The following is a 24,353-nucleotide window of genomic DNA, read 5'->3' on the forward strand; positions in this document are numbered from 1 at the left end:
TATGAGCTGAGGGTCGCACAGCCTCTCAGGGAAGTTTCTGCCAAACAGAAAAAAAAAGATGCATCTGCCCACATCAAAAATGTCAGTCTTATTTACGTGAACAGCAATAGGCTCCGCCCGCAGAGTGAATCACGTGGCTAGAGATAATTGTTGTCATAGCAACAAGCATAGCCGGATGATGGCGAAGGCGTAGAGAGCGGGCCTTGGATACAGGATTCATTCTCTCTGTCCGTGTGTATAACTTCTTCTTCAGTCTGCATGCTGATGTAATAACTCCTATTTATTGATGTGATCGCCCTTTCCCCTCAGTATGCATCTATGCATCGCATAGATTGTGACTGTACAACCACTAGTACCAGCTGCTTGCCCTGCCACTGTGCTGGAGCTTGTAGTGCCAGGGTAGCTGTAGAGTAATAGAGTGTATTGCTTTATGATACCATGAGAGCAGTTTCGGTAGATGTGCAGCAGTAACTCAACTTCCCAAAATTAATAGAACCATTGTATATACAATGCCATAGCCCTGTACACTGAAGTTGAAAAACACTGACTTCGACAAGTGTTGCTTTAGGCTAGTTTCACACATCTAGCAGTATGATCGTCCTGCGGCAGGCGAGCCTGGGGATGATCACACTGCGCCATTGGGTGCAGCGTACTGTAAGCACGGGAAAAAAATCGGAAAATTGAATACTTACCTTCCGTAATTTTCCTTTCCTGGATCAAACGATGGCGGCATACATATGGGTATAAGCCCCGCCCCCTGACCCCAATAGGACAGTTCACTTATAAATTTGAAGAAACCGCCCCCTCTCACCATTCTCGGTAAAAAACAGTCCTCGAATGGACAAGAGGGAGGGATTCGTATGCCGCCATCGTTTGATCCAGGAAAGGAAAATTACGGAAGGTAAGTATTCAATTTTCCGATTTCCTGGACCAAACATGGCGGCATACATATGGGATGTAAAAAATCACCACAGAGGGAGGGAATACTGCAAAAGTGAACAATTTATTTACACAAAAGAACAGCTTCTCCAAATTTAACAGAAGTCAAAGATGCTGGATCAACATGATAGTGTTTCATAAAAGTATGCACAGAAGACCAACTGGCTGCCTTACAGATAGAGTCCAAGGAGACCTTAGAAAAACATGCCCAGGATGCTGACATTCCCCTTGTCGAGTGCGCATTTACTTCTCTTGGGACAGGCAGTCCCTTGATCTGGTAGCATTTTTGAATAAGCTTAACTACCCAAGAGGCGATAGTCCTTGTGGAAACTGGAAGGCCTTTCCTCGCCCCTCTAAAGTTAATAAACAGGCGATCAGATGCCCTAATGGCGGCAGTAGTGTCCAGATAAACTCTGATGTTTTTCCCCACATCGAGGGGATGGCATACTTCATCCACCATTAAGGTAGGTAGCACCAGCTCCTGGTTTACATGAAATGATGAGGCTACCTTAGGGACATAGTCCAACACTGGCCTGATTATCACTCTATCTGGGAAAAATTCCAGTAAATTTTGGGAACAGCCTAGAGCCTGTAAGTCGGAAACCCTTTTCCCAGAGGTTATCGCCACAAGGAACACCACTTTCAGAGTGAGATCCTCCAAAGTGATGGAATCCAGCGGAAAAAAAGGAGCCTCTGAGAGTGCTTCCAAAACCAGCGAAAGATCCCACTTCGGGAAGAACGGTTTTCTAGGAGGCCGTATCTTCAAAACTGCCTGCACAAACTGAATCACCAGCGGATGGTTCGCCCACTTGAAATCTGTTAAAGCAGATAAGGCTGAGATCTGAACTTTAATGGCTGAGACACTCAAATTCTTCTCCACACCAGTTTGTAAAAAGTCCAGGACATTCTGAATACTAGGAGCTAGTACCTCAAAGCCATTTATAGAGGCGAATTCTGCGAATTTCCCCCATATCCTATGATAAGTCATGTTAGTGGAAGGCTTCCTTGCTTTAAGTAATACATCCACCACTTTACTTGAGAAACCTAGATCTTCATATTTTTTCCTTTCAACTTCCACGCAGTTAAACTTAACTTGGACACCTCCGGATGAAGCAAGTTGCCCTGTGAAAGAAGGTTGTGGGCTATAGGTAGCCTCAGAGGTTCCTCTATGCTCATGAGACCCACTAGGGAGAACCATGGTCTCCTGGGCCAGTATGGAAGGATAACAATGATCGTGCACGATTCCCTGCACAACCTCTGTAGAAACTTGGTGATCAAGGGAAACGGAGGAAAGGCATAGCCCATCGAAAAAGTCCATGGCTGAACCAGGCAATCTACCCCCGCCGAAGACGGGTGGTGATAACGAGAAAAGAACATCGGCACCTTCTTGTTCTGTGGGGTGGCCCACAAGTCCATTTGCGGGCATCCCCACTTCCTGACCAATTCCTGGAAAACTTGATTGTTCAGGACCCACTCGTGAGGGTCTACAAAGTTCCGGCTGAGATGATCCGCAAGTAAGTTGACCTGCCCCGGAAGGTATGAGGCTGATATGTGTTCCACATTCCTCTGGGCCCAACTCATAATTCTGGCTGTTTCTTGCAATAGCATTGGACTCCTTGTCCCCCCCTGTCTCCTGATATAGGCTACTGCCGTTATGTTGTCTATTTGTACAAGTACTGATTTTCCTCTTATCTGGTGTACAAAAGCCTTCAAGGCCATGAAAGCTGCCCTTAACTCCAGGAGATTGGATGGGACTCCAGTCTGACGTACCTTCCACTTCTGTTGGACCCAGTTGTCTTTGCAGTGAGCCCCCCAACCTGCTAAACTTGCATCTGAGGTTATCACTACCGGAAATGGAGGCTGGATCGGATGACAGTTCCTCAAGTTCAGTTCCTTGACCCACCATCGCAGAGACTCCTTGACATCTGATGTCAACTTGAAAGTCTGCTTGAGATTCCATTTGTTCCAGTGTTCCAGGAAAAACACCTGGAACTGCCTCAAGTGCCAATGAGCCCATTTCACCATCGGAATGGTAGATGACAGAGTTCCTAACAGGCTCAGACACTGACTCGCAGTTAGAAAGGGCACTGATAATGCACTTCTCACCTTCCTTTGGATCACTGATATCTTCTGATCTGGAAGACTCACTTTGTTCTGTACTGTCTGGAACCTTGCCCCCAAGAAGACCATATCCTGGGAAATCACCAGCTGACTCTTCTCCAGGTTGACTATCCAGCCGAGTTTTTGCAGATACTCCAACAACAGATGTTGATGTTGGTTGAGAATACTTGGGTTTTGATGTAATAGCAGTATATCGTCCAAGTAATGAAATATTTTTAGGCCCTGTGTCCTCAATGAAGCAATCACCGGTAAGAGGACCTTCGTGAAGGTTCTTGGGGCTGTTGACAGGCCAAATGGAAGGCTTTGAAACTGAAAGTGCCTCCCCTCTACTGAGAACCTGAGGAATCTTTGGAAGTCCTTTCGAATAGGAATATGCAGATAAGCATTTGAGAGGTCTATCGTGGTCATCCAATCCTTTATCGATATCATCGGTATTATTGATTGAAGAGACTCCATCCTGAAATGAGACACTCTTATGAACTTGTTCAAGAATTTTAAGTCTAAGACCGGCCTCCATCCCCCTGATGCCTTTGGCACCAGAAAGAGAGGAGAATAGATTCCTGAAAAATACTGGTTTCTTGGAACTGGAGCTATAGCCTTTTCCTCTTCCAGAAACTGTACATAATCCTTTAAGGTTCTCCGCCTGTCCCGATCTGATGGAATCCTTGTAGCCACAAACCGGTTCAAAGGGGGTTTCTGCTTGAATCTCCATGCGTGACCTTCTTTCAGCGTTCTGATCACCCAAGGGTCTGAAATCTTTTCCACCCAGGTTTTCCAGTAGAGTTTTAGCCTGGCCCCCACTGGACCCCCCTGAGTGGACGCACCATCAAAAGTGCTTTTTCCCTTGCTGTGGCCCTGTTGAGCCCTTCTGCTTGTCCTTTAGGAAAGTGGATTGGGTTCCTCTCCAGTTCCTTCCAAATTGGCGCCCAGGCCTATAAGACCTTGCTTGCTGATATCTAGCATTAGAAAAAGATCTTGCCTGCTGTCTGGAAGACTTCTGTTTCCTGTCCTGAGGGATTAGCCCTGTCTTCCCTCCTGTCACTAAGGAAATGGCACTATCCAATTTTGGACCAAATAAATGGGCCCCATCAAAGGGAATCTTGCACCAATTTGATCTTGATGCCTGGTCTGCCGACCAAGGTTTCAACCATAGAGCACGTCTAGCCGTTACACTGTATAACATAGATCTGGCTGATGATCTTATTACGTCTATGGCTGCTTCCCCCATAAAGTCTCCGGTTAACTTCAGCTCGTCTAAAGCCTTTATAATTTCGTGTTTGTCTGCATCTGAGTTCAAAGCTGACTCGATATTATCGATCCAAACTCGTGATGCCTTTGCTAGGGAAGTCAAGGCTATAGCCGGCCTACATGCAGAGCCTGCGGCTATATATGCTTTTTTAGTGTCTGTATCTATCTTGCGATCCAGTGGATCCTTGAATGCTCCCGCGTTGTCCATAGGCAGGGTCACATTTTTTGCTAACCGCATAATGGAGGCATCAACCGAGGGTGCAGTGTCAATAAGGCTGGAATCTTCCTGTCTTAAGGGATAGAGTTTTGAAAACCTGTTTGCTAATGAAGGCTTTTGTTCTGTTTTCTCCCATTCCTTTAATAGAATGTCCTTTATGATTTTCATAAATGGGAAAGCATTCTGTTGCTTTTCCAAATGAGGATAATACTTATCGGGCTCCGTCTTTGAATCCCCTTCCTCCTGCCACTCAATTGCCGCCTTTATGGCAGTTAAGAAGGCAGGAACTAGGGCAAAATTAAACCCAACAGGAGGTAAGTCACTAGGCCCAGCAGAGGCATCATCTGTCTGCCCTGGTGGAGCCACAGAGGCTGCTGGCTGGTCTGAGGCCATCTTTTGGAAGGTCTCCTGGACCGCTTGTTGAATAAAAGATAGCACTTGCAGGTTCTCTGAGTCCTTATCTCTTCCTGCTTCTACAAAACATGAGTCGCACAGTCTTTTATCAGGCAAAGCTGGCTGGTTACAAGCCCAGCATTGATCTACTGCCCTTGGCTGAAACGCCTGAATTTCTCCTGAGTCTGAGGAAACTGCCCCGTCCTTACGGGATTTCCTTGGACTTTTCTCATAATGATGATCGTCTCTATGAGAAACTGGCCGTCTTGGCGAAAGTCTCTCTCTACTATCATGATAGTGTCTATGCCGAGATCCCGATCTTCTGGATCGATAACGGCTGGGAGACCTCCTTCTATAGGAATCCTCATAATATCTTCTACGCCCTGGACTCCTAGAACGATCTCTGTAGTAGTAGTAGTAGTCCCTGGATGACCTCCTCCTCCTACTTCTTTCCCTGGAGCGAGATCTAGATGACTCCTTCTTTGAAGGGGGCTGAGGACCTTTGGGGACCACTCCGCTTCCTCCCTCATGCGGACTGTGGAAACAAAAAAGATGTATTCCACTAAAAATGTATCCGTGCAAAATAAGAGGAAGAAAGGAAGACCAAGGCACTCTTTTATTCCTAGAGAAAAGGTTTTCTCCCCCATGTGCAAGGAAGGTGTAGAAACTTACTAAGACACCCTGTGCTTAAAACCCCCAGACACCAGGTTTGCATTTAGCATCCTGTTACCTATCCAGGGGCAATTCCTCCTCATGGTCAATCTCCTCCATCTCTCTTTAAGAGAAAACACACGGAGAGCCTAAAGTTAGGACTTACACATAGCATTGCTACTGCATACATATCCATAAACATAACGCAGGATCACATCGTGCATCTTTAATGCACCCTACCTGCTCCTTGAGACTTAATGCGACTTTCCTGGTCTTCAGCCGTTGGTGTGACTCCAGCGCCAACAGACGCTATCCACACCGCCGCAGCCCGGCGAATCCACGCCAACCACGCTACAGGCACTTCCTGGACTCCCTATACCGCCCAGGCGACCAATCACAGCGTCCTACCGCAAATCTCGCTTATCGCGAGAGTAGCATTCCTTCCTGCTCTGCGCAGTCGATCGGAACTGCCGAATCCACCATGACAGTCCAGGGAAGCTTGCGGAGGAAAGCCAGCATAGGAGGACAGGCATATATTAACCCCGTTTAGGGGTCTCAATGCCACACAGACCCGCGGGAGAGGCTGAACCCGCTACCCTGCACATGGAGGTATAGGAAAAAAAAAAAAAAAAAAAACAAAAAATAAACAAAAGAAAGCAATACACAGTGAACCTGTCCATTCGAGGACAGAAAAAAGAATGGTGAGAGGGGGCGGTTTCTTCAAATTTATAAGTGAACTGTCCTATTGGGGTCAGGGGGCGGGGCTTATACCCATATGTATGCCGCCATGTTTGGTCCAGGAAAAGAGTTTAACTTTCCTGGGGCATCTACCTGTCCCCCACAGACGTCCTGTGCCCTCGCCAGGACGAAACGATCTTCTGGTCCCCCGCCATGGCTTACTTCCGTTTTTTTACGACTTTAATGCATATTGCACCTCCGCAGTACGCTCCCAGCGACGTAAGCGAGGATGCGCATGGCGGGGGACCAGAGGATTGTTTTGTCCCGTGGACACAGGATGGGGGGGGGGGGGGGGGGGGGTTTAGAAGCCCCAGGTAAGTTAAACTATTAAACCCCCCCTTGCAATACTCAGTTAGCCTCCTAAGGACCACAGGCTTACACCCCCCTAGTGACCAGGTGATTTTTTACAATTGAATGCTCTACAGCTCGCTGCAGAGCCATACAACTTAGCACACAAATGAATCTGCCTCCCATCAACAGTGTGATAAGTTTAGATTACCCGTCACTCTGTACATGCACCGCGCTTATAGCAATTGGTTGTTTTAGCATTTGTTGCCATAGACATGCATGGATGCATAATACATGCGGTAAGCACAGATCATGTGTCAACGCACTGCAGAGTTTGTGACAGGCTTGTGGCGATTTCACTACTTCTGTTGCACCACATTGTAATAGTGTGTAAGCCTCCTTAGACTTACGATATATTGCCCTTGCAACAAACTGCGGTGGGGTAGAGTACAGCGATGCAATGTATGAAGTGTGAAAGTAGCCTTAAACTTCTGGAAAAAGTCATGAGATTAATGGTTTTGTTATACAGCAGTTAGGTCAGTGCATTTGATCTGCCTTATGCCTGCTTCATCAGGTCAAGTTAGTGCCAGAATATGGTAAGAGCTGGTCTTGGAGAATGGCACTGGTCACAATAGGAAATTCATTTTATCTGATGAAATGCATTTTATCTGATGAAATTGGCAAAATCACAAGATGTGACCACCTTTCCTAGAAGAAAGCCAAGAGATTAATGGATCAACATTAATCTCTTGGCTTTCTTCTAGGAAAGGTGGCCACATCTTGTGATTTTGCCAATTGGTAATGGTAATATTGTCAATCAACCATCCCATTCGAAAGTTATTGAATTGGATGAAAATTGGTGCTGCAACAAGAATGCCTGAGCGACTATTTGCCGGAAATGTGTCTAATGTATCAATTATCAATTGAGCAAGCTGGAAAATCTAGGGCCAACATGGTGTGATCGGTTGTGCAGCGGTAACGGTGTGTGATATCAGGACAGGTAGCACACGCAACGGTACTCTCGGCCGATGTGTTAATGTGCCGTATCCTCCCCCTCCCATCCCCCCCGGTACCAGCGCAGTAAAATCTCTCACCTTTCCCATTGCCGTGAATGTCCTGCTGCTCCCACTTCTTCCATTCACGTCCCATCTGTCTGCCATGGCACTGGCACGTTTCATCAAACATGTGCTCTGCGTGGTAGCCATGTGGGACGTGAATAGGATGAAAGCAGCTGTACACTCATGGCAGACAGACAGGTGAGATATTTTAATGCGCGGGCACCATGGAGGCACATTTGGTGTGCAGTGGCTGATGCAGCATCCCAAGTTTGATTCCTGTGAGATTCCATGCTGCAATCAATCGGGAAGCGGTCTATGGTGTATGGGCAGCCAACAGATCTCTCTCTGATCAGAGAGAGATCTGTCTCCTGGTCGAACCTTAAAACCAAGGTGCATACCCATGCACAAAGGTTGTAACACAAAGGGATCAGGACTCAATCCCCTTGGCGACCATTCGGGAGTCCAGTGTTGTACAGATGCTTTACTCTGATATAACATAGCAAAGATTATGTTTCTATGAGGAAGGGAGGAGGAACGACAGTCCAGTGCAGAACAAAGCAGCCTGTGGTGGGAAGTTTAAAGGGAACCAGAGAGGATGCAATATACATACCTGGGGCTTCCTCCAGCCCCATACGCACGAATCGCTCCCACGCCGCACTCCTCCGCTGCCTAGATCAGCCGCCACCGGGTCCCGTCATTGCCGAGGGTCGGCCGGCGGACGCGGCCAATTCTCCGCATCACAGGGTGCTCTCCCCATACAGATACGCATGTGGCTGTTAACTGCGCAGCCGCATGCGTACATGTATGGAGGGAGCCCCTGTGATGCGGACAATTGGCCGCGTCCGCCGGAAGTGACGGGCCCGGTACCGGCGGATCCAGGAAGCTGAGGACGGCGGAGTGGGAGCGATTCAGGCTTATGGGGCTGGAAGAAGCCCCAGGTATGTATAAAATCTTTTTCTTTTTTCACCCCCCCATTCCTCTCTGGTTCCCTTTAACCACCCTGGAGTTCTGATTAAATCGCCAGGGTGGCTGCGGGAGGGTTTTTTTTAAATAAAAAAAAAACTATTTCATGCAGCCAACTGAAAGTTGGCTGCATGAAAGCCCACTAGAGGGCGCTCCGGAGGCGATCTTCCGATCGCCTCCGGCGCCCAGAATAAACAAGAAAGGCCGCAATGAGCGGCCTTCCTTGTTTTGCTTATATCGTCGCCATAGCGACGAGCGGAGTGACGTCATCGACGTCAGCCGACGTCCTGACGTCAGCCGCCTCCGATCCAGCCCTTAGCGCTGGCCGGAACTTTTTGTTCCGGCTGCGCAGGGCTCAGGCGGCTAGGGGGGCCCTCTTTCGCCGCTGCTCGCGGCGAATCGCCGCAGAGCGGCGGCGATCAGGCAGCACACGCGGCTGGCAAAGTGCCGGCTGCGTGTGCTGCACTTTATTTGATAAAAATCGGCCCAGCAGGGCCTGAGCGGCAGCCTCCGGCGGTGATGGACGAGCTGAGCTCGTCCAGACCGCTCAGGAGGTTAAAGAGGGGAACAGTGTGGTCAGGAGTTGCTATCAATTAATGTGTTCTAGATCTGTTAACGGGCTTGGTAGACACGCTTGATTCTTGTAACGATCGGTGGGCGCAGAGAGTATCTGATTACCGGTGATCTGCAGTATCGCCGGAAATACAGATATATACCAGATTATAAGTGATCTGCAGTCTCACCGATAATCCGATATACAAACTAACCTCTGTTCGCCTGAGTAGATTGTAGTGTTTTGGTGTAACAGTAACACTAGGAGGCCTAGGCCTCAGTGCAGCAAGGAGAACTGCACGGATTCCTTCCGCAGACCTGAGCTCTCCAAGACGGGAGGAGTCAGACTGACAGTAGGAAGGAAAGTCCGAGAGTGACACTCAGGAAGAAGTGTCACTAACAGGACTGGGAACCGCCTCCAATCGTGAGGTCGGTTCTCGAGGTCAGACAAGCCAGGTCGTACACACACGGACAGATAAAGTACAAATACAGTAGGCAAAGGCGGAGTCAAAGTACAGGCAGGGTTCAGCAACGGGGTATCAGATATATCGGGGTACAAAATCAGGAGGCAGAAACAGAGTCTAGGAACGAGCCGAGGTTCGGCAACAGAGTATCAGAAATATCGAGGTACAAGGTCAGAGTTCAGGAGGATAGTCGAGGCAGGCAAAAGTCATAACAGAAAATCACAATCAAACTAGTACTTTAGCTATCAATAATCTAGCTAAGTGTAGGATTACAGCTCCAGCTGGTCCCGGCACACTTAAGGATCTGACTACGGATCTGGGTGCTCCCACATATGTGATCGCACGCCAGACAAAGAGCAAGTGAACAACCAGCAGTATATATACTCTAGGACCTTTCCAGGACCTCCCTAATTGCTGGTCCAATGAGAGCAGTGGAATTTGTCAGCTGACCCAGCTGGTCAGCCGACACCCTTCTAACTGCTATTTAAACTCTGCCTCTCTGCTCGCGCGCGTGTAAGTCTGAATCTTGGTGGACTATCAGTCCCAGCCACACCAGTACTGTCATGCAATGTATCTAGTGCGGGGGCCGCCTCTGATGCGGATTCTGCCGCACTGCCTATGCGGCATGCAGCGTTTTTTCCGCGTTTGGACGCGGAAACAGCCGCCTCACCTTGAGAGACGGCGGCATTTCCGCGTTTCCTTACAGTACCCCCCCCCCCCCCCGAGGAGTGGACTCCGGACAACTCCTTCCAGGCTTTTCTGGATGTACCGTATGAAATTCCCTCACTAACTCATCCGCATGCATGCGGTTCCCAGGTACCCATTGCCTCTCCTCAATGCCGTACCCCTTCCAATGTACGAGATACTGCACCGAGTTCTGTACAGTACGTGAATCTATGATTTTTTCCACCTCATACTCGGGTTGGGCATTGACTAAGACAGGAGGAGGAGGAGTGGGACCCAGCTGGACTGCGGGTTTGAGAAGTGATACATGGAAAGACCTCACTCCCCGCATGCTGGTGGGAAGATCAACGGTATATGTGACATCGTTGATCTTCCTAGTCACAGGGAATGGGCCCACGAACTTGGGACCAAGTTTGTCAGAAGGTTGTTTCAGAGCCAAATGACGTGTAGACACCCAAACCAAGTCTCCAGGTTGGAAGCTCCACTCTACTGAACGTCTCTTATCAGCTTGACCCTTTTGATTAACAAAAGCTTTTCGTAAATTATCTCTCACCGTGCGCCAAATATCTTTAAAAGATCTCTGCCAGGCTTCCAAAGCTGGAAACGGAGAGGAGGCCACTGGCAATGGTGAGAACTTGGGCAATCTTCCAGACACCACCTGGAATGGAGAGAATCCGGTGGAGGAGCTTTTTAAATTGTTTTGTGCGAACTCCGCGAAAGGCAGAAATTTGACCCAGTCGTTCTGTGTTTCTGCAACATAGCACCTCAAGAATTGCTCCAAAGACTGGTTGATTCTCTCCGTTTGCCCATTGGTCTGTGGGTGGTAGCCCGATGAAAATGACAACTTCATGCCCATTTGTTGGCAGAATGCCCTCCAGAATTTAGAAATGAACTGGACTCCCCGATCCGACACTATGTTTTCAGGAATGCCGTGCAGCCGGAACACATGTGTGATAAACAGGTCAGCCAATTCCTGGGCCGAGGGGAGTCCTTTCAAGGGCACGAAATGGGCCATTTTACTGAAGCGGTCGACTACCACCCAAATGACCGACATGCCTTCTGACTTGGGAAGTTCACCTACAAAATCCATGGACAAATGGGTCCATGGCTCACTCGGGGTGGGTAAAGGCTGCAAGGTACCCACAGGTGCCAGCCGGGAGGGTTTACTCTTAGCACAAACCGCACATTCCCTCACGAATTCCTTGCAATCAGCTGCCAAGGAAGGCCACCAAGCACATCTAGCTACCAGATCCTGTGTTCTAGATGCTCCAGGATGCCCAGCATTTTTATGCGTATGGAACATCTCTAGAACCTGGAGACGGAACGGTAGCGGAATGAACAGCACCCCTGCGGGTTTTCCTTCTGGGATGTCTTGTTGGAAGGGAATTAAAGTCCCCTTCCAATCCTCCCAAGTCTCTGTTGCGGCCAGTACCAACCTCTGGGGAACAATAGTCTCTGGAATGGAGGGCTGTGCTGTCTCTGACTCAAAGCACCTGGACAAGGCATCCGCCTTAGTGTTCTTGCTACCCGGTGTATACGTAATAATGAAAGAGAATCGAGAAAAAAATAATGACCAACGAGCCTGGCGAGGGCTCAACCTCTTAGCTCCCTCGATGTATTCTAGATTTTTATGGTCAGTGTAAACCGTGACCGTATGCTCCGCTCCCTCTAACCAGTGTCGCCATTCCTCGAAGGCTAACTTAATGGCTAAGAGCTCTCTGTTGCCAATATCGTAGTTCCTTTCCGCAGGGGAGAATCTACGGGAGAAGTAGGCACACGGGTGCAATCTACCCTGCAAGCCAGATCGCTGAGACAGCACAGCCCCCACCCCGACCTCTGAGGCATCCACCTCAACAATAAAAGGAAAAGACGTATCCACATGCCTGAGGATGGGTGCAGAACAAAATAAGCCCTTCAGGGTGGCAAAAGCCTGTAACGCCTCGGGAGACCAGTGAGTGGTATCTGCACCCTTCTTGGTGAGACTGGTAAGTGGAGAAATCACCGTAGAGTACCCCTTTATGAACCTCCTATAATAGTTGGCAAAGCCAAGAAACCGCTGAAGCGATTTCAAGCCCACCGGCTGAGGCCATTCTAACACAGCGGAGACCTTGGCCGGATCCATGGACAGGCCAGTAGTAGAGATTATGTACCCCAGGAAAGCGACAGATGTTACCTCGAAGATACATTTTTCTAACTTAGCATACAATAGATTCTGCCTTAGTCTGTTCAAAACGAACCTCACATGGGTCCTATGTTCAGAGAGACTGTTGGAGAAGATAAGAATATCGTCTAGATAAACTAGAACAAATCTTCCCAACACCTCTCTGAAGACCTCGTTGATGAGTTCCTGGAAGACGGCCGGGGCATTACATAACCCGAAGGGCATTACCAGGTACTCATAATGCCCGTCTGGTGTATTAAAGGCCGTCTTCCATTCATCGCCCTTTCTTATGCGTACCAGGTTGTACGCACCTCGCAAATCCAGCTTAGAAAAGATCTGGGCGCCAGTGATTTGTGTAAAAAGATCGTCTATCAAGGGTAGCGGATAGCGATTTTTTACTGTAATCTTGTTGAGACCGCGGTAGTCAATGCAAGGCCGCAGACCTCCGTCTTTCTTTTTTACAAAGAAGAAGCCTGCCCCAGCAGGCGACCGGGACGGCCGAATAAAGCCTTTGGCCAGATTCTCCCTAATGTACTCCTGCATCGCCAATTTTTCGGGCCCCGACAAATTGTACAAACGACCCCGGGGGGGGGGTACACAACCAGAACGGAGATCAATGGGACAGTCGAAAGGGCGATGTGGAGGCAATTTATCGGCAGCTTTAGGGCAGAAAACATCAGAATATTCAGCATACTGGTCTGGTACCCCTTCCACCTGAATTCTGGTTTGCCCCAATGTTAGCTTCCCCAAACACTGATGAAAACAATGGGGAGACCAGGAGGTTAACTGACCCGTGGCCCAGTCGATGTGCGGTGAATGGACTTGCAACCACGGCATGCCTAAGATAATAGTGGAGGTTGACATGTGCAGCACAAAAAAATTGTAATTCTTCCCCATGCAGAACCCCTATGGTAAGTCTCACCATCGGAGTCTGTGACAGGGCACGATTCCGTTGCAGAGGGGAATCGTCCACTGCCGTAACCTGAATGGGGGGTCTCACAGGAGTGAGTGGGAGGCCCAACTCCTGAGCAAATTCGAAGTTCATAAAATTAGCCGCTGAGCCAGAATCAATAAAGGCTTCAGTGGATACAGATTTATCCTCCCATGTAACCGTACAAGGGAGAAGTAATTTTTTCTCTTTAAGGGGTGCAATTTGCGTGCCCAGGGTGTCACCCCCCACTACTCCTAGGCAAACTCGTTTCCCGACTTGTTAGGGCAGTTTCGCACTCTATGCCCTGCTGCTGCACAATACAGGCACAGCTGTTCTGTCATTCTCCGCCTTCGTTCCACCTGGGTCAGCCTTGACCGACCAATCTGCATTGGTTCGGGCGGTGGCAAGGCCAGGGAGGGTGAGACAGGCGGAGAAGGTGTCACTAGGGGTGTAGCGGATGGTGCCGCGTACGATGTCACCCTGACACGGTGACTGCCCCTAGCCTGCCTCTGGTGGCGCAACCTGCGATCCACTCGAATGGCCGATGATATGGCTTCATCAACCGTCTTGGGCTCAGGCACGGTTAACATTAAGTCGGAGACCTCCTCTGACAACCCAGACAAGAAGTAATCCATTAAGGCAAAGTTGTCAAATCTAGTAGTGACTGACCACCTGCGGAATTCTGCCGCATAATCCTCAACCGAACCTCTGCCTTGCCGCAAAAGTTTGAGCTTCCGCTCAGAGGATGCAGCAAGGTCAGGGTCGTCGTAAATTACGGCCATAGCCTTAAAGAATTCCTCTACCGAGGTTAGAGCTGTATCGGTAGAAGGCAGGTTATATGCCCAGGACTGGGAGTCGCCAGTCAGCAGGGTTTTAATGAAGATGACCCGTTGGGCCTCAGTCCCCGAGGATCGGGGTCTCAACTCGAAATATGACAACACTCTACTCCTGAAATTCCGGAAGTCTTGTGGCCAGAAAACTTATCAGGTACAGGCATACGTATGTCATCACTAGGAGGGGATCGCACTGAATCAACTGACGTCTGTAGGGTTTTCACAGAGCCTGATAAGGCATCAATTAAGGCTTTGTGCTGGCCCAGTGCTTGATGAATGTTATCCACCGAAGTGGCAAGCACAGTCAGAGGATCAGTGCGTGATTCCATCGTTTTTGTGGTCTGGCGTTCTGTAACGATCGGTGGGCGCAGAGAGTATCTGATTACCGGTGATCTGCAGTATCGCCGGAAATACTGATATATACAAGATTATAAGTGATCTGCAGTCTCACCGATAATCCGATATACAAACTAACCTCTGTTCGCCTGAGTAGAGTGTAGTGTTTTGGTGTAACAGTAACACTAGGAGGCCTAGGCCTCAGTGCAGCAAGGAGAACTGCACGGATTCCTTCCGCAGACCTGAGCTCTCCAAGACGGGAGGAGTCAGACTGACAGTAGGAAGGAAAGTCCGAGAGTGACACTCAGGAAGAAGTGTCACTAACAGGACTGGGAACCGCCTCCAATCGTGAGGTCGGTTCTCGAGGTCAGACAAGCCAGGTCGTACACACACGGACAGATAAAGTACAAATACAGTAGGCAAAGGCGGAGTCAAAGTACAGGCAGGGTTCAGCAACGGGGTATCAGATATATCAGGGTACAAAATCAGGAGGCAGAAACAGAGTCTAGGAACGAGCCGAGGTTCGGCAACAGAGTATCAGAAATATCGAGGTACAAGGTCAGAGTTCAGGAGGATAGTCGAGGCAGGCAAAAGTCATAACAGAAAATCACAATCAAACTAGTACTTTAGCTATCAATAATCTAGCTAAGTGTAGGATTACAGCTCCAGCTGGTCCCGGCACACTTAAGGATCTGACTACGGATCTGGGTGCTCCCACATATGTGATCGCACGCCAGACAAAGAGCAAGTGAACAACCAGCAGTATATATACTCTAGGACCTTTCCAGGACCTCCCTAATTGCTGGTCCAATGAGAGCAGTGGAATTTGTCAGCTGACCCAGCTGGTCAGCCGACACCCTTCTAACTGCTATTTAAACTCTGCCTCTCTGCTCGCGCGCGTGTAAGTCTGAATCTTGGTGGACTATCAGTCCCAGCCACACCAGTACTGTCATGCAATGTATCTAGTGCGGGGGCCGCCTCTGATGCGGATTCCGCCGCACTGCCTATGCGGCATGCAGCGTTTTTTCCGCGTTGTGACGCCATGCTGGACGCGGAAACAGCCGCCTCACCTTGAGAGACGGCGGCATTTCCGCGTTTCCTTACAATTCTCAGTTGAGATGGCCATGCACAGCTGCCTCGGCCGAGTTTAGTAAAGCATATGTACGCACCTTCACTCTCCTCTTTACTGTGTTATGATTTAGTAACTTCATGGTGCCTCCTAACAGACCACTGCCTGCATGTATCAGGCCAGCCACTCTTAGTTCAGCTCATTGCTCTGTGTTTCCCATTTCTGACATTATTTGGTGATTGGATGTTCCTTACCCATGTGGTTTCTTGTGTGATAATAATATTTCTTTCTCTCCAGGTCACATTGGCAGTGGAGGATGCTACAGCCTGGGAACTACAGCCTGGTGCTTTCTCTGCAGTCTCTGCTCCTCCTGTATGACTTATTTGTAAATTCATTCTCAGAATTGCTGCGATCAGCTCCAGTTATTCAGCTTGTGCTCTTTATGTTAGTAACAATCTATTTCATTTTTTGGGGGGGAGGGGGGGGGGGGGCAGCAATGTATTCCATTTACCTTTGTGTTCTCTGTCATTACAGATTACAGGATGTGGGCATCTTATTTGCAGCAATTGTCTTGTTCCTTATGCTTTTCAACACCTTTGTTTTCCAAGCTGGACTGCTGGGCTTGCTGTGCCAGCGATTCCAGGCCACAGTCATCCTCTGTGCTCTGCACTTGGCCCTCAGTGTAGCATTACACGTCTGGCTTATGGTAAGGATTGTCCCTTGTGATGTTTCTAAGTGGTATAATGATACAGGGTACCAGTTTAGCTTTATAAAACACACTTAGCATGTTATATTACAGAGCAAAGGAAACCTAATAGCTTCCCACCATAATGTACCTTAGAAGTCACCATTTTCAGCACGTGTCCAAAAAAGATCAGCATGCTGAATTTTAGGACTTCATGCTCAGACTACAGAGGCATAAATGAATGATTTGCATGGCTCCATTCACTGTCCTGAATGGGAATCTTAAGTGAAAATACATTTATGATATAATTAATTGTATGTGTAGTCCAGCTAAGAAATAGAATATTAGTAGCAAAGATATGAGTCTCATATTGTTTCCAGTACAGGAAGAGTTAAGAAACTTCACTTTTTATCTATGCTAAAGAGCTTCTCTGAGGTTCTCTGACTAATTTGGTTGGCTACAGTGAAAGATAACTTCAGATAAGATTTTACTGCAGTAAAGTTCAAAGGGTCATTAGCTCTGCTCTGTTTCATAGTTTAAAATGCAGAGTGTAGTCTGTAAACTGCAAATATTAGAGAATGATGCAATGTTATGGAAAAAAAGAAAAAAAAAAGCTATATAACTGAAAATAAAAATATGAGACTCATTTCTTTGCTACTAATGTTCTATGAATTATCCGTACTATACATACAAGGTTTTTTTTTTTTTTTTGCTTTAGTGTTACTTGAAGTGATGCATTATGGTCTTGCCTTCTGGACACTTGGTAGAAGGGATGGCCTGCTATTTCCTTATGTTTTAACACTTAGCAGCCAATTTAGAGGGTTGTAAGTGCTCCAGGTCAATTTATTTTTGCACATTTTTTATTTGTTACATTTCCCTGCTTCTAATTAGTACTGCTGTAATGTGTATTTATGGCCACTTGTCACTAGGAGGCAGTGTAAGACAATAACAGAGGACTTTTGCTTTCAGTTTTTATATTTTCTGCTAGTGGAGAGAGATAAAAGCATCCCAAGAATTTACAGTACAATGAGTTCTGCTGACTGAGGTCAAACACAGTGCACTTATCTCAAACAAACTAAGCAAAAACCCCCCACAAAAACCTCACCATGGAAAATCCTTGCCAAGACATGAACTACAGAGAATACACCTTAACTGGGTAGTGTTCCTTGTCACTCCCACAAGCTATACTCCATATGAAATACAACCCTCCTGCTGGTGAAGGCCAAACAGTCGGAAACCGATATCTAAAAAAAAAAAAAAAAAAAACTTCTGTAAAGTACAGAGCAGTTGTATCCAGAATTCTTTCTCCCCGGGTAACCTGCTGAGAATGGAGCTGTGACGGGGCACACATAAGCTTCCTGGGGCTGGAGGAAACCCCAGGTAAGTAAAGCTGTTTTTTGCATTTTGCCTGTTATTTCCTTGAAGTTTAAGTGAGCAAAAACAAAAGTTTACTGAAATCTTTAAAGAATGAGGTTCAGATCATCTGTCAAATATTTCAATATCCATTTCTAAAAATTACTTGCCCATGTTCATTATGTTTAGACAGAAATGAGAAAAGTATTGATGTGAATTATTGGAGGGTACCTGAGTTATGTGCAGAGCATTGCCTGAAAATGGGCATGTTCTGAGCTCTTTAGCAAGCTTAGCTGCTTAATGAACTCAGGAATTGTGGGCTGGGCAAAAAATAATTCGGCTTTTTTTTCTAGCTGTCCATCTGTGTTTGTATTGCATGAAAGGGGCTCTTTAACGTGGATCCGAGATAAATTTTACTCATTGCATAATTGTGCTTCTTTCATATAGTTTATAGGGCATTCCTCAAGCCAAATACTTTTTTGTTTTAACCACCCTGGCGTTCTATTAAGATCGCCAGGGCAGCTGCATGAGGGTTTTTTTTAAATAAAAAAAAAAATATTTCATGCAGCCAACTGAAAGTTGGCTGCATGAAAGCCCACTAGATGGCGCTCCGGAGGCGTTCTTCTGATCGCCTCCGGCGCCCAGAATAAACAAGGAAGGCCGCAATGAGCGGCCTTCCTTGTTTTGCTTAGATCGTCGCCATAGCGACGAGCGGAGTGACGTCAGCCGACGTCCTGACGTCTGCCGCCTCCGATCCAGCCCTTAGCGCTGGCCGGAACTATTTGTTCCGGCTGCGCAGGGCTCAGGCGGCTGGGGGGACCCTCTTTCGCCGCTGCTCGCGGCGGATCGCCGCAGAGCGGCGGCGATCGGGCAGCACACGCGGCTGGCAAAGTGCCGGCTGCGTGTGCTGCTCTTTATTTCATGTAAATCGGCCCAGCAGGGCCTGAGCGGCACCCTCTGGCGGTAATGGACGAGCTGAGCTCGTCCATACCGCTAAGGTGGTTAATACTCTAATTCCCTATTAACTAAACAAGCCTCGCCCACAGCTTTTTAGAGTGCCTTGGCATTTTCAGACAGTAGCAAGGGCTTATGGGAGCTCAGTCTGGGCAGGAGGAGGGGGAGGTGTTACTAGCCAGAGATTTCACAGGCAGAGGATGAGGGGGAATTAGGTTTTCACAGGCTGAGGGCTAGAGATGCAGATCAGCTTGCCTGTGTGTAATGTTTACAAACAGAATATAGCCGCTGTCGTATCACAGGAAGAAATAATCATATTCTGTTGAAGCTGTTTGCAGCTAGATTTGCTGTGTAAACTATCTAAACTTTAAATAAGATATATAGACAAGTTACTTGCTATAGTTTGTTTTTCATCTCAGATCCGCTTTAATGTACTGTATATGGGAGCACAGCGATATTATGATAGGTGCTGAGGTGTTCCAGGGCTGTTTCTAGGCCAAAAAGCATAGAGAGGATACCCCCAGTATTAGGTAGCCAGAGGGGGCACCCCAGTAAAGGTAGCCAGGCAGCCCTGCAGTATAGGTTGCCAGAGAGGACACTCCCACTGTAGGTAGACAGACTGGCCAGACCAGGCTCACCTACTATAGCTGTAGCTAGAGAAGGCCCCTCCAAGTATAGGTAGCCAGAGAGTGGGCCCCAGTATAGGGAGCCAAAGAGAGACCCCCCTTCCCAGTACAGGGAGCCAGAGAGGGTGCCCCGTCCCCATGCAGGGTGCACATAGAGGGGGTGAAAAACTCACCTCTATGTGATCCAGCAGAAACATGCAACCCCTTTCAATACTCTCATCCTAGCTGCCCCGTCTCTATGGTGTGTATGGTGAGTGCCGTCTGACACAATGCGATTCCATACTTAATTTTTTTTCAGGGAACTCCGAGCCTAAAAATAATTACAGAGGGCAATAGAGAAATGTGCACACAGTCACTAAAGAAGTGTCTATTTCCTCAGATCAGCTTATTCCCCCCCCCCCCCCCCCCCAACAGGAAGTCTCATTAACAGTGAAAGCATCATACAAAGGAATATGAAAAGAAAATAACAGACATGGAACAATTAATTATACATCTTACCAAGTAAAATACTGTAACTTTTTTTTTAACTTAAGTATCCCTTTAAGTGACTCGGTAATCTGTATAATATCTTGTACTATATTCTCTGCTCAGAACCTTCGCTGGAAGAGTGAGAATGTCTTCATCTGGTCAGATGGACTCCTGGCATTGTTTGTTCTGCAGAGAGTGGGTGAGTTCTTATTTTGGTGTTGGGTCTTCTTCTTTTGCTGATATTGAACCATTGCACAGAAATAGATGATCATTGTCCAATGTGAACTCTTTTAGGTGAATGAGATTGGAAACAATTATATGTATGAGCTCCTTGAGCATTTTCAAATAACTCCGATAGAGGAACCAGATTGTAAATGGCCTGATTCAATCTGGTAATAGTAATGTATGCTTGGCCAACTCCAACATACTTGTCCCTGAAATAAATTTTTACTAGAAAGAAAGACTGTTCCACGATTGGATCATGTCTGACAAGCTGCCGTGTTAAAGGGAATCTTGAGGAAAATAAAAAAAAGGATTTTAACTTACCTGGGGCTTCTTCCAGCCCCCTGGACTCCTACTGTGCACACGACGTCCTCCTGATTCCCTCCCGGCCTTGGCGACGACCCCCGCAAAGCTAGGCTGTCGCCGCCAGTTGTCATGAGCCGCGCGCACCCTGGTCGCGCTCCCAGCGTCAGGAGCGTTCTGAGCATGCACAGTAGCGAATTACCCTGTATTGCCAAAAGTTTTGGAATGCTTTCAAAATCATTGAATCTAATGCTGGGCATACACGGCTCGATTTTGCCGCTCGATTTCGCGCCCGGTCATTTTCCGTGCTCTATTCTGCAGGCAATTCTCTTATCTTCCGCTAATTTTTCTTATCTTTTCCCATTGTCCTCCATGCCGAATCGAGCGCGGAAACGATCGGGCCAGAGATCGGATATGTCAGAAATTATCTATTGAGCCATCTAAATGGCTCAGAATCGAGCCGTGTATTCCCAGCATTAGTTTTCTAATCAGTTCCATGGCCACAGATGAATAAGACCAAGCACCTAGCCATGCAGACTGCTTCTATAAACATTTGTGAAAGAGTGGGTTCTGTTAAAGCGGACCTGAACTCAGAACTCCTCTCTGCTCTACAAGATAAACAAAAGCATAATAACGAGGAGACCGCCAGCGCATACCACTAAGGCTGCATCTGAAATGATCACCAGCTCAGTGTGTAGCACCTAAATAGATTTTCTGCACACTTCGCATTCAATTCAGATGCAAATCATATGCAAATCTGCTACTACTTATCATGCAAACAGGAAACTTAGAAGGAGGTGCTGGGAGCAGTTAACCTGACAGTTACATAGTTACAAAGTTAAGGAAAGGTGGGGGGAAAGGCTGCGCATCCCTAAACACATGCTGCAATTGAATGGTTAATCGCACAGGCATACACCGCCTCTGCCAGACTGAAAAATGCATGCCCTGCATCCAAGACAAGTGCTAACATTTATTAAACTAAGAGGAACTTTAGCTTCCAATAACCTTTAAACAAAAAACATTTCTTTGTTGCAGCTCATACAAATCCTAAAATAAATTTGCACTGTCTCTATTTCCTAATCCATGGAAGCAGACATATTGTTAACATCCTGTGCTTTCAAATGAACTTATCTGCCATGGCAGTCATGTGGATCAAATCACAACCTGTGATTAGACACAAATGAAGGGGAATTAGACAGGCTAAACTCTTTAACCTCTTGAGGACCACAGTGATTAACCCCCCTAAAGACCAGGCCTTTTATTGTGAAAATGGCCACTGCAGCTTTAAGGCCAAGCTGCAGGGCCGCACAACACAGCACACTAGTGATTCCCCCCACCTTTTCTCCCCACCAACAGAGCTCTCTGTTGGTGGGGTCTGATCGCTCCCCAGTTGTTTAGTTTTTTATTATAAATATTTACAGTCACTTTTTTTTTTATAAATATGTATTTTTTCTCCCTCCCCCAGCCAGCCTATCACAGCGATGGGCTGCTTCAGCCTATCACTGCCGATCTCTCTTTTGTGCCCCAGGGGGACAGCCATGTCGCACGGCTGTCCCCAGTACAGCGCTGTACATGCTAATTAGACGGCGAATACGCCTTCTAACTGTCGCCCGAGCGGCGATTGCCGAACGGAGATTGAAGGCGGGGTGGGGCGGAGCTCCGCCCCTCAAGCAGGAGATATGCGCACACCCTGTGTGCGATTTCCTGCAGTAGCCGGCCCCAGGACCTGACGCCAATTGGCGTTAGGCGGTCCTGAGGCTGCCGCCGCGTTCACGCCCATTGGCGTGACACGGTCGTCAGGTAGTTAAATACATACAGGGTGCATTTCAATATGTTTTCTTTCTGTCCTGTGTCCACTTCAATCATCAGTCTTGAAGGAACAACTACATTTTACTAAGGACTATGATTTTTTTTTTCGTATTCCTCTTTATTGTGTCAAAGCTTATATTTAGGCCTGGTTCACATTGCATAAAAACCGTAGCGTTAAGCGGAGCGTAGAAGCGCATCTGTGGAGGGATGCAATGCATTTCATTGGGAAAGTTCACATTGGTATTTTAAAACGGATCCGCTTCCTACGTTCCGCTAAACTGATAGGACGTTCCCAACCTGTACCATTTTTCACGGAACTGACACGGACCTGAACGCAATGTATCTCAATGGAAAACGGACAATACTGATCCCATTGGCTAGAAAACATACCTGAATCGTACCAAAAGATCACTTCCTGTTTTGATTTTCTCTACTTCCGGGGCACAGATCGATGCACACCACGCCAGACACAGCAACTTTCCAGGCTGGCTGTCTGCTGCATAGGCCCAGCAACATAGGCCCATTACAAGCCACATCACCCATACAGAACTACAACTCAATAGATAAAAACAACTACTGAAACCATCCCCCTCTCCAACCCCATCCTGGCCAACCCCTTTCTCTTCCCCATTGTCTATTTACCATACGTTTTCGTTCATACTGTACTGGAACAGAACGTATGCAAAATGGTTGTAAAACGTGAACAAAACGTATGGAAACGTATCGAACTGAACGGAGAACGGATCCGTTTTGTCGGATCCGTCCCGGATCAGGTACAATGTGAACCAGGCCTAATACTGCTACTAGACTGCAGCCAGGAATACCTCCCCAACCTTAACTGTGAAAAAATGCTGCACGAATGATCACCCTATAGTGAGAGACTGTTACAAAGTTTTAGAACACACAGATTAATATTGCCTTTTGCACTGCACAGCATGTAGGAGTATAGAATGGAGCATGTGATGTCAGAGGTAACTGACACTCAGCCTGTATAACCTAATTCATGTGGCCACTATTTTTAACTTGAAATTCAGCTACTGTAGTTTTGTTGCCTAATTTCAGATAAAGATGTAGCTATAGCGAATGTACCAGTTAGCTATGCAGTAGCAGCCTTAATTTTGATCCCATTGTCTATTTCAATTTTTTTTTTATCATGCACTTAAAAAAGGGAGAGAAAAACTGCATTTTCCCATTGCACTGTTGAATAACCCCCCAGTTAGAACATATCAGTTTTTTTTCTGACCATCCATAACCATGCTCTATCCTTGAGTCTGTTCTGTTTGAATATTATGCAAGTTGTGGTGATGTTTTTTTTTTCCATTGGCAGTGGCTGTATTCTATTTCTACTTCTACAAGAGGACGGCATTGAGTCTGGGGGATTCACGTTACTATCACGACTCTCTCTGGCTACGCAGTGAATTTGCACGATTTCGAGGCTGAGCCCAGACATCTGTAAAGGACATTACATGTGTCTTGGTCATTATCATGTCTTCAGATTGCTACCATGATAATTGTAGACGTGGGGCACAGCAGTGACTCTTTGTACTAAGTAGTTTGATTAGGAAGTGCTCTGTACACAAACCATAAGAAAGGCTTTCGATAGAACATTTAGCCAAAATGTTTTTGGTTTTGGATAGTGGAGAATGGTAAGTACTTCTTTTTGGTGTGTTTTGCTGACCACTTGCACATTAAAGGGAACCAGAGACGCCAGCAAAAAGAAGTTATACATACCTGGGGCTTCCTCCAGCCCCATACGGACGGATCGCTCCCACGCTGCCGTCCTCCGCTTCCTGTATCAGCCAGTTCGGGGTCCCGTAGTTTCGGCCAGTCGGCGGCAGCACGCGGCCAATTGTCCGCATCACAGAGGCTCCCGACATACCCTTACGCGTGCGACTGCGTACTGCGCAGTCACGCGCGTAAGGATATGGAGGGAGCCCCTGATCATGCGGACAATTGGCCGCGTCCGCCGGAAGTGACGGGACCCGGTACCGGCCGATCCAGGAAGCGGAGGATGGCGGCGTGGGAGCGATCCAGGCTTATGGGGCTGGAAGAAGCCCCAGGTATGTATGAAATCTTTTTTCTTTTTCTATGGCCGGCGTCTCTGGTTCCCTTTAAGGTAGATTTGCACCGTGCAGTTTTCAGTAGATTGGACGTTACATTTGATATAAACATTGAATCTAGCAAAAATAGCAGTAGCAGCACATGCACCTTGCAATGCATGCAGTGATATCAGGAAGATGTAAAGTAGGGATGAGCACAAATTTAGCATAATCATAATTTCACATTG

General features: G+C 47.3%; 1 protein-coding gene across 3 annotated transcripts; it reads left to right on the forward strand.

Annotated features, from left to right (window-relative positions):
* Nucleotides 1–7: 7 nt before the first annotated feature.
* On the forward strand, nt 8–23,785 carry TMEM138 (transmembrane protein 138). Of its 3 annotated transcripts, none has more exons than XM_068261339.1 (5): nt 8–266; nt 15,944–16,090; nt 16,181–16,352; nt 19,856–19,931; nt 23,394–23,785. In XM_068261339.1, the coding sequence occupies exons 1-5, from the start codon at nt 259–261 to the stop codon at nt 23,504–23,506; spliced, it is 516 nt and encodes a 171-aa protein (XP_068117440.1). In that variant the 5' UTR covers nt 8–258; the 3' UTR covers nt 23,507–23,785. The 3 variants fall into 3 exon arrangements, with proteins under 3 accessions (XP_068117440.1, XP_068117441.1, XP_068117442.1); XM_068261340.1 differs by having other exon boundaries at nt 9–231; XM_068261341.1 differs by having other exon boundaries at nt 9–227.
* The last annotated feature ends 568 nt before the right edge of the window (nt 23,786–24,353 follow it).

The sequence above is a fragment of the Hyperolius riggenbachi genome, chromosome 11 (genome assembly GCF_040937935.1).
Source record: "Hyperolius riggenbachi isolate aHypRig1 chromosome 11, aHypRig1.pri, whole genome shotgun sequence".
In the NCBI taxonomy this organism is placed as follows: domain Eukaryota; kingdom Metazoa; phylum Chordata; class Amphibia; order Anura; family Hyperoliidae; genus Hyperolius; species Hyperolius riggenbachi.